This window comes from Antedon bifida, chromosome 9 (genome assembly GCF_963402885.1).
Source record: "Antedon bifida chromosome 9, ecAntBifi1.1, whole genome shotgun sequence".
Lineage (NCBI taxonomy): Eukaryota > Metazoa > Echinodermata > Crinoidea > Comatulida > Antedonidae > Antedon > Antedon bifida.
The window spans coordinates 8,798,986-8,810,412 of NC_136234.1; the positions used below are offsets into that span (position 1 = coordinate 8,798,986).

At 34.6% G+C, this 11,427-nt stretch overlaps 1 protein-coding gene across 1 annotated transcript; it reads left to right on the forward strand.

The window, feature by feature from the left end:
* The first annotated feature begins 6,333 nt into the window (after nt 1-6,333).
* Nucleotides 6,334-8,713, forward strand: LOC144851560 (fibrocystin-like). The gene is made up of 4 exons (XM_078709081.1): nt 6,334-6,539; nt 7,253-7,410; nt 8,089-8,248; nt 8,568-8,713. The coding sequence occupies exons 3-4, from the start codon at nt 8,110-8,112 to the stop codon at nt 8,687-8,689; spliced, it is 261 nt and encodes an 86-aa protein (XP_078565207.1). The 5' UTR covers nt 6,334-6,539; nt 7,253-7,410; nt 8,089-8,109; the 3' UTR covers nt 8,690-8,713.
* Nucleotides 8,714-11,427: the final 2,714 nt, after the last annotated feature.

The window sequence follows — 11,427 nt, forward strand, 5'->3', positions numbered from 1 at the left end:
AAAATCCTATTCTTTTACATGCAAAATTGCTTATCATATAATTTTTTGTAAGCGATGAAAAAAAAAATTGTTATTGGCAAAATAAAAATGTAATTATCAATCCACTTCATTCCATGATCTTTCAATAATGGTGAGACAATGTATTAATCACATATATAAATTCATAAATAAATTCTATAGAAATTCTATAAAATTATAGGTTCTATAGAAAAAAAGAAACATTCTATAGACACAAAATAAATTCTATAGAATTTGAAATATGTTTCTATAGAAATTTTGTACTTCTATAGAATACCATAGAGCTCTATAAAATGTTCTATAGAACTCTATAGAATTCTATAGAACTTTTTTGTAAGGGAGGCCTAGGCCTAAGGCCTAGCTAGGCTAGTATTATTACTATAAAGGCTATATCGTTAGTCTAGTATCAAGCTAGCCTAGGCCGAAGACCCTATATTCAATTAGGTTTTCTGTTGACAGCTTTCATTCTAAAAACTAGGAAATGTAATTTTGGTTTAAGGTTGATTTTTTTTAGGCCCAGCAGGCTAGCCTACATGCTGGGACCTATCATCCTAGTATTGGCCTAGCCTATTTTATACCAATACCTAATAAATACAGTACAATCTATTCGCATGTCCTATATTAAACACCAAACCAAAGACTATTCAGGGTTATATGTAACAAATACGATGTAAATAGGCCTATATGCTTTTTATAAATCAACTTCAGTTCCAAAAAGTCAATATTTATATAGTTAAAAACAAGGAATATTTAAATAACGCTAACTGTTACGCCGTACACATCTTTTGATCGATTCAATAAGCAATATTTTATAATTCGAGATCTGTGCTGACTTGTCTGTGTTCTTGGGTGATTCTTCAGACAAGACATAAAGTTGTTGGTCACTGTCTGTACGACCTAATAATTAATAATTAATTAAAAAATTAGTAGAATTGTTATTGTTTCTTCAGAAGAAAAAAATCTCAAAATGACCAACAGAAGACGACTGTGTTTTGAAGCATCACATATTAGAAGACAAGACCCAGATGGACATTTACTGTATTCTATTTGAAGGAAAAGGTAATCTTATAATAGGCTTAATTACTAATATTTTATGCAGTGTAGTGAAATTCAGGCATCACTGCATCAGTGGAAAATTCAGAATGTTAACACCAGACCATGATTTACTGGCTAATTGTTAAAAAGTGATATATTGTGATATATGCAGTAGTTATTTGAAAAAAATCATAAATCATTAATTAAAAATACTGTTGCAGCCAATGGCGCAATTGCAGATAATTCTTCTTTTTATAAAAAAAAGTGCAAAAAAGAATTATAAGGCTTCCATTTCAGCAGGGCTTGATTTTTGTTTTTGTTGTGACTAGCCCACTGGGCAAGATAACTTAACTTAATTATATTAAGCCTATAGTTTAAGTAAATGCTAAATTAAATTATAAATAAACAACTATAAAATAAAATTGTTTTTAATTTACACTAAAATATGTTTTAATGTTAATAATAAATTAAGTACAAAGTACTGTAAAATATTTCATCCCAATTGTTAATTAACTTAATCAACAGGTAAGTATAATGTTCCCTTAGGTTGCTTTCTTGGATATTGGAGAAGTTACTGTAGAAGGTCCAGCGGTTGTATACATTTCATAATGGCTTCAGTCCTGCTATCGGGATGTTTGGTACTTCAGGACTAACAATTCAGGATAATGTAATTCACCACACAGTTGGAGCAGGTAAGCAATGCCAAAATACTTCTCTTTCCCTTATATAGTAACTTACATTTTAGATTAATCTGCTGTTCTGTCTTTCCTGGTACATATCAAGACCGCTACAATGCTGAGGATATATCGTGGCCAGCAGGTATTGAAATTGAGAGCTCCAGAGATGTCATCCTACAAGACAACACTGTGGTAGGCTCTGAGATGGTGCTGTACCATGTCAGTGGGGAGATTGTGACGTTGAAAGTCAATGGAGCAACAACGAAGGCCATACTTCTTTGCACGGTGTTCATGACGAGGGATGGTCAGAGAGACTGCACACAGATTGCCAATTTCTTCATCTGGAAGAATTGGGATTATGGAGTCTTTTTCCAAATGACTGATCTTGTTCTTGCTGACAACAACATCGGGGTGATGCCATTTGTCATTGAGCCATCTTCTCTTAGTCATGAAGCTGTTGATAAGTATGTGTGAGAATGGACGTTTATAATTGGTACAAGCCTGTTCTTTGATTTAACATTAAATAGCATGTTACAAACCGAATACTGTATATATGTAAAAATCATAATGAATGAAACAATGTTAATGACGATGAAATAAAAGTGGGAAACCAAAAAAAAAAAAAAAAAAGATATAAACAGTTTCAATAAATATGAACATTTTTATTATTCATTTTAAAAGATGTTTTTTTTTTTTCTGTATTTCAATTTTTATTATATTTTCATTTTGGGGAACTCTATTTTGCATTCTGTCAAATAAAATCAATGTATATTTATTATACAGTATATGCATACTTGACTTTCACTCGAAAGGAAATTTGTCAAAGGACTTTCTTACTCTTCTACCTCCTTTTTCTTAACGTGTACTGATAATGCCATTCCATTGTGTAATCAGTTACGTAATTTATAAATTCTGATTAAAATATTACATTTTTCCATTAACATTTTCATGTAAATATTTCAGAATCAACCGGAGAATGCAGGTCAAAGTGCAAAACAGCGTGCACCTCGTCCAGAGAATGGAAATGCTGGATTCGTGTGGGCAAATTTCATGTAATGGTGCTCAATTTTTTCAATTTCATGGTATACATAATTACCCAGCTATTGCTGGAAGCACAAGATTGCAAGGTATGTAAAAGCATGACATAATCTGGTCCTTACTTGGACAAACCTAGTCCTTACTTCGACAAACCAACAACTGCCATTGTTTGAGTTCTATTGCAGGAAACGCATACTCATACTGTTTACACATGAAGCTGAATGCTTATAGGTACAAAGAAGGTAGCAGTCAGAGACAAGAACAGGGTTTACATACATATACCTAATTTAGGGTAAGTACTAATAGTATTTATCCTATATATCTACGGACCGCTTGCATTTATCCAAGTTACGTTATTGTAAATCATTGTGTATCTTTACTTGCTAATTGCATTATTTTCATCAACCTAGTACACTTTCTGTACCTACAATACTTTTCATTTAATCTTAACACTACAGTAAAGTTAAAAAGACCCCCTTCCCTACGTTTTTTAGATCTAATTTAAGGTCACAAACTACAATTAATGTAAAAATAAATATTATATGGTAACTTTTTTGTCTTTAATGGTTAAAAATGTGAAAAATAAGTTGATTCTAGTAATTTTAGCGGCCCGCTATAAATCCCAAAATGCATTGCGTGCGGATTGATATTTTTGTTTTTCTTCTGTAATTCACCCACTTTTTGATTGATCGTGAGGCCAAAACAAATGGAAGACTCATAAATTTTCACCGAAAGTACCAGGTTTTCCCCATTTTGTATCAACGGAGTCTGGCAAATATAGAAAGACAATTAATGCAGCAACTATACAACGTCAGGCTAGGTATATAACTAGCATACGATATTCGTACGTTACCGATGTTTACCGGCTAGGCCTACAAAACTCAGCCTAGCTAGGCTAGACCTAAAGACTGCCCACGAGAGGTCATTCGCCGCGAGCTACATAGGTAGTGCATTGTTTCTCACTTTTTATCATAATTTACCATAAAACGTACATTTAAGACAAGGAATGACCTTGTTTAATGTTAATGTAAGTAATATATATGTATTATTTTTACAAAACGTCACAAATTGAAGGGAAGGGGTCTTTAATCCTTCTGAGTGCGTGGAGATGGATTGTGATGCATTTAAGAATGCAATGATCAGAGACGAAGATGGTGGAATTCTAGTAGGATCACGGCCTGGTTATGTTATTCCTGATTCTGCATACGAGTGGGACAGAGATCCGAGACGTGGACTTAGAATTATAGGATTATAGAATTTCAAACATGATGGTTACAGACATCAATGGTAGTAAAATCTTTTATCTAATCTGCTCTTTCATTAAGGTATCATTGGGACAGAAGAATCTTGGCAGGCTTTTGAATGCTATGACTACGATTACGCTATGTTGATTATTGAAAGTCTTGATCCTGACACAAGAATTACGACGTCTTCACCAATCGTCATTGTGTCTAACGGTTATGTTGATTTGATCAATGGACCACAAGATCACGGCTGGTGTCATGGGTACACATGTCAAGAGCGCATCAGCACATTTATGTCTATCGTTGCAATTGGAGAGACTTATGAGATGTTTATGAGAGTTCAACGAATCCTCAAACGTTATGACTTCATTTCCTGAACACAGCTCCAGATCAGAAAATAGTTGTCGGCATCTGGTATGCCAATCCTCAACGCTTAGATGTGTACCATCAAGGTCACTATGTCATGCCAAATAACAGGCAGCTGGATGGAGATATGTTCATATGGGTTCCAGAAGATCCAAATAGACCAGACGATCAGTTCATGACTCCAGCATTTATGGCGAGAACTATTTTGATCGCGATTGGCAGACTCTTTGGATACTTATACGTGGTAGTGACCCAATTGACATCATCACTACACCGGTTATAATGGTTGACGTTGGTGTGGCTTCTGTTGATGTTGATGACTTCTATGAAGAAGATCTTGTTAACAATCTTGCCAGTTTGGTATATATAATACAGTAAGTAAATAGCTTTCTTTAACCATATTAAAGTATCACATAATCTATCCAGATTTCTTCTTTTTTCAGTTTTATATGTTTAGAAATGAGTTGAATTTTATTTCATTGCCTATTCTTTTAATATCTAAACAATAATTAACATTTCTTCCTTACAGGCAATTCAACCCTAGAACATGATGAGTTAGTTAACCTTCAAGCAGAAATTGTTAATGCAGCACAAACCGGTACTTTGTACGAGAGTCTTGAAGTTGAGGTTATTAGCAATGACCGATCCTTCTCCCCCAGCCGAAGACCCAACAAGGGGTGTGAGAGCAACAAATACAACAGGAGGTCCAAGTACAGGCAATAAAACGTAAGTCACATTTAAGAAGTAATGAGTTGAAGTAGAGTTTTCTGTAGAGTTACTGTTGTAAAGAACTGGCTTGTATCGTCTTGTCCAAAGTCTTAAATTGTATTCTCATGTGTGGCTTGTAACGAACATAACCATAATGCCTATATCATTACAAAACAACATAACTAATTGGTTCACAGGTATTCTGAGAAGCAAGCTGAAGAAGAGGCATCTAGTGACCCAGGAGTAGAAATCATCTATCAATTCTCAAGCACAATGAGTATACGTTTACAACGGCTGATGCTATTTGAGATTCAACCTTGCATCTCTATATTGGATACCAGTGTAGATTTAACACAATTCTTTCTAAACTCCAATATAGGCTATCAAGCTGTGGTAATACACCATAGGTTTGATACAAATATTCTACGAAAAAAAAGGAATTATTCAATGATTTTTACATCCATGGAAAATGCCCAGGAGTATCTGATGCAGAGCTCGTCAGCAACAACACTGTAGATATAATCCATGGCTGGGCCAACTTCACTGATCTTGCCATTAATCTGTCAGGAAGTGGTTACTTCTTTAAATTCAGCATTGTTTATTCCAACTCATCCACGCTAGAAGGTATCAACTCAACAGAGTTTTCTGTCATTGAGGGTGTTTTCCACATATCAATCGCAGATCAACACTAAAAGTTGTTGAGAAATTTGATGTTCAGTTTAATCTAATTGAAGATTTTACAATGGATATTGCAGAACATCTGGATTCCAAGGTTGGTGATTTTTTAATTAATTATAAGTCATTTTCAAATTGTCAATGCAGTTTTTCTCTCTAATTAACCATCCATCTTCTATTTAATACTGCATTATAATTCTAAAATCACCATCAATTGTAGACTAGTGTATCCAATCTAAGAGCAACTTCTTTTTGAAGACTACAGTCCATTTCAAATTTTCAATGCAGGTCTCCCTCTATTTAACCCACTACCTTCTATTAATACTTCCCCCTACCCCAATTTTAAAAGCATCTTCAATTGTAGACTACCGTATCCACTCTAAGAGCAACAAACGTTACTGTTACCATGAATAGGTATAATAAGTTCAATTTATCCACGGAGGCCCAGATCAACACAGGGTTGCTCTTCCCAGCTTCTCGAACTTCACTAAATTCTTATTGGATGCTACACACACAGATCCTCTCAATTTAAGATGCAGGCGAGCATGTTCATACATGCATATACATACTGTACATTAATTAAACAAATATCCAGTCAAATGTGTGTACAACAGGGTCATTGTTTAGAAATTGAGCAACGCATTGCTTTTTCAACCTTTGACATCCATTGACAGTTTTCATTTGAGCACCCACAGAGAAGGTACCTTAAGTTAAAATGTCAGACTATGCGAATGAATCTAAGGAAGAAGAGTGCTAGCAGTGGATCTAATCAACTATTGTAAGTATTAAGCCTAAGAAATAAATATTTAGAATAATTATTCTTTGTGTTGAAGTATACAGTGCCAGTAACTACTGTTTATGTGTACACTAAACTGTTTGCCAGTCCAAACTTCTAGCATTCTCTTTATTTGCCTTCTTTCCTTCTTTGGAAACTTAAGATTATATAATCGTTGGGAAAACTAACATTATCAGCTCTATCACTCATTATTTCTGGTCATTAATGGTGATGATTTTTATATTTTTAATTAATAAACAATTTATTGAATCATGGCAATGATTGTTATTAGATTGAGAGAAAATAATTATAAATAGACCACCATGGTTCCTTAGGCAGGATGCTTTACTCTCATTGCCTTATTCTTCGGATGAGATGTAAAGCCGTTGGTCCTGTGTACTTAACAGTGCACATTAAAGAACGTGGTACACTGTTTGAAAAAAGTAGGGGATTGTCTCCCGGTGTGCTGATCTGGTAGGCGCTGCACTGCTGGCTGTCGAGGGTCCGTGGAGGGCCTAATCCGAATTTCCTCAGTTTCCAGTAAAGCTTGAGGACCAGAATAATACATTATAATAACACAGGTTGTGTTAAAATACTTCTATAAAGGAACATTCTTACATTGGAAAGTGTTAGTTCTGTAATTGTAACTTTTTTTTCCCTGAGGTTTTTGTCTGGCACTTATTCATTCGATAGTGACACTTATTTATTTGTTTCAGATTATTATGAGCCACATTATTCAGTTGCTTTCTTGGATATTGGAGAAGTTACTGTAGAAAGTCCATCGTTTGTACGTGAATATACATTTCATAATGGCTTCAGTCCTGCTATCTGGATGCAATTCAGGATAATGTAATTCACCACACAGTTGGAGCAGGTAAGCAATACCAAAATACTTCTCTTTTCCTTATATAGTAACTTACATTTTAGATTTTAGACAACAACATTGGGGTGATGCCATTTGTCATTGGGCCATCTTCTCTTAGTCATGAAGCTGTTGATAAGTATGTGTGAGAATGTAGTCATCGTTTATAATTGGTACAAGCCTGTTCTTTGATTGCGATGAGTTACAGGTAGGTTCAGTAAGAATATAAACATTTGTAGCATGTTACAAACTGAATACTGTAATTAAGCAATTATGATGAATTAGATTAGATAATGTATAAATGTAAAAATCATGATGAATGGAACAATGTTAATGACGATGAAATAAAAGTGGGAAACCCAAAAAAGACACAAAAAAAAGATATAAACATTTTCAATAAATATGAACATTTTTATTATTCATTTTAAAAGATTTTATTTCTGTTTTTCAAATGTTATTATTTTGTCAGTTTGGGGAACTATATTTTGCATTCTGTCAAATAAAATCAATGTATAGATATTATATATGCATACTTGACTTTCATAAGGAAATTTGTCAAAGGACTTTCTTACTCTTCTACCTTCTTTTTCTTAACGTGTACTGATAATGCCATTCCATTGTGTAATCAGTCACGTAATTTATAAATTCTGATTAAAATATTACATTTTCCCATTAACATTTTCATGTAAGTATTTCAGAATCAACCGGAGAATGCAGGTCAAAGTGCAAAACAATGGAAATGCTGGATACGTGAGGGCAAATTTCATGTCTGGTGATAATGGTGCTCCATTTTTTCCATTTCATGGTATACATAATTACCCAGCTATTGCTGGAAACACAAGATTGCAAGGTATGTAAAAGCATGACATAATCTGGTCCTTACTTGGACAAACCTAGTCCTTACTTGGACAAACCAGTTGAGTTCTATTGCAGGAAACGCATACTCATACTGTTTACACATGAAGCTGAATGCTTATTTGGATAACATAAAATTGCCATTGTATCCAAGTTATCACCACTGTAATGTTGAGGTTGTCCCTTAGTACTGTTTTATCATAAAATATGTCTTTAATATCGGAATACATTTTTGGTGAAACTTACCAAATGAATATATTTCAACATACTTATTTATTTACAAATAAAGGTATTTTGCTCTTTCTTATCAATAGATGTCACATTCGCTCATTTTGATACTGCGTGTAAGAAAGATCATTACGCTACTATGACCAATCCATCAAATGATGATGGTATCCACCCAATGTCCGCTGTAGGTACTGTACAAAGAAGGTAACAGTCAGAGACAAGAACAGGGTTTACATACATATACCTAATTTAGGGTAAGTACTAATAGTATTTATCCTATATATCTACGGACCACTTGCATTTATCCAAGTTACGTAAATGTAAATCATTGTGTATCCTTACTTGCTAGTTGCATTATTTTCATCAACCTAGTACACTTACCTACAATACTTTTTGTAATGTACCGATTTACAATACAAATAAGTGAGAGAGAGACAAGTTCTGTTATAGTTGAAAGCTAGCACTGAAGTGTTTATTCTTTATTCTACATCTACTATATATAATAACAATATCGGTAATGGGTAATTAATCTGTCAAGGTGGAATGTTTAGTGGTCTCAGCAGAGGGGTCTACTTTAGCCATTAGTGACCATTAAGTAGCCAGGGTTATATAGAAGTGGGTTAACATAATATATATGGTAACAGGTGAAGGAAGTATAAATAATTGGTAGCAAGTAATATTAATCAAGTTCAATACATTACATTCCCTCCCTTCTATTATAAACAATTCTAAGCTATTTATTTATAATTGAATCAAAGCAGCACTGTACTAAGTTATGGTTTAATAACACTTTAAATGTATATGGTATAATGCACTGTATAAAGTAAAACATAAGATCAACATTTTAAATTGTCCAGTAATAATGTCCATAAAAGTTTCTATATTTCAGTTATTAAAAATGCCCATATCTTTCCGGCGGTTTTCTATCGCGAGTAAGGTATACTCTTCGCTGAGCAGTAATAGACTGTGCTTCGACAGTCGATTGTGATGTTTCCACTGTTCAGATTTGGATTAATGAGCATTGGAGGTAATTGTGGAGGATCATCTTTGTTTGTAAGCTGTTTATCCTGAGTTTGAACAGGCCTATAACGCTTCCTGATATGGTCGGCATGACGACGACAAACTCGTCCATCTTCTAGTTTTGTCTTGAATGAGATGCGACCGGATTTTAATATTATTGTTCCGGGTAACCATTTCAGATTTGTCCTCTAAAGTTCTTTATATACACCTACTCTCCTTCTGCAAAAGTGCGTTCTTTGCATGACGATCATGGGCTAATTTCTGTTTTTCAAGTTGAGTGATAACACGATCTGCTTGATAAGGGTGTAAAAGATCAAAATGCGTTTTCAATTTTCGGCCATTCAGTAATTCTGCTGGTGTTTTGCCAGTTGTGCTATGAGGTGTATTTCTATATTTAAATAGGAATCTTGAATTGTTTTTTTTTTTAACTTTATTTGGTAATCAAGGTTAAAAAACAATAAAATATAATACATAGAAAATAGAAAAACAATTGCACGGAAAAAACAGGCCTTGATTACAAGGAATGCCAAGAAAAGTTAAAAACTTATTTCCACTTGGGTCCTAAAAACAAGAAACTGATAACAAGAACATACAAATTACAACATAAGAATCTTGCGACTTTTGTTTCGATATATCCATCTTTCGTACGTTTCATTGTTTCTTTAAATGTGCGTACAGCACGTTCCGCAAGACCATTCGATGATGGGTGATATGGGGCTGTTAAAGAATGTCTTATTCCATTTCGCTTTACGAATGTATGAAATTCATCACTGGTGAAACATGTTCCATTGTCGGATACTATTTTATCTGGCAATCCATGCGATGCAAATATAAGCCTGAGCTTATCCACTGTGGTATTTGTCGTTGAGGAATTTACCGGAATTACCTCAAGCCATTTTGAGTATGCATCGTATTAAAAACATTTTTCCAATAAATGGTCCAGCACAGTCGATATTTAATCGTGACCATGGTCTATTTGGCCAATTCCATGGGTGCAATGGTGCTTTAGGTGGTAAAGTTTGATTGGATTGGCATGTATCGCACTGCTTTGATATGTCTTTGTCCATATTAGGCCACCATAACGAATCCCGAGCAAAACTTTTCATTCTGACAATTCCAGTATGACCGTCATGTAGTGCTTGTAGCAACTGTTTTCTACCAGGCTGTGGAACAACAATTCTATTTTCCCACAAAATACATCCATCTTGTGTAGAGAGTTCTCTTTGTCAGATCCATCCAATATGGTTGCAAGTTTTCAATTTTTGGATTAGTATTGGGCCAACCCTTTTCAATGTAGTAAAGAACTCGAGAAAGTGTTGGATCTTTAACCGTCCAACCTTTAATATCTGCTGTGGAAACTGGAGATTGGTTCATTGGCTCCATCAATAGAACAGTTTCGGCAGGTTGTGGAATTGATTCTGGTTTTCCTGGCAATGGTAATCTGCTTAAGGCATCCGCATTGGCATGGGACTTTGTCAGTTTGAATCTTAATGTATATTTGTATGTACCTAATTTCAGTGCCCAACGTTGGATTCTAGCTGATGCTTGGCTGGGCACAAGTCTGTCCTCATTAATAAGACCCAGCAATGGCTTATGGTCTGTTACCAATGTGAAATGTCTACCATAAATGTAAGACTGAAATCGCGTTACCCCGAAAACGCATGCCAAACCTTCTTTCTCAATTTGCGAATACTTTTTTTCCGCTTCTGCAAGTGTTCTAGATGCAAATGCGATTGGTCTTCCTGTACCGTCACTTTGTCGATGTGCTAACACAGCCCCAATTCCATATTGAGATGCATCACACGATAATATTATTTCCTTTTTTGGATCATAATGTGCAAGTACTCTGCAGGAAAGTAGCAATTCCTTTGATTTATCAAAAGTAGATTGTTCTAAATTTGTCCAGTTCAAAGCTTTATCCTTACG

What these genes read in the sequence shown, in the direction of transcription:
- LOC144851560 (XM_078709081.1), top strand. Translation starts at nt 8,110, where the DNA reads ATGCAGGTCAAAGTGCAAAACAATGGAAATGCTGGATACGTGAGGGCA. An exon ending in TGGAAACACAAGATTGCAAG is followed by an intron (nt 8,249 to 8,567) that starts GTATGTAAAAGC and finishes TCTTATCAATAG; the next exon opens with ATGTCACATTCGCTCATTTT.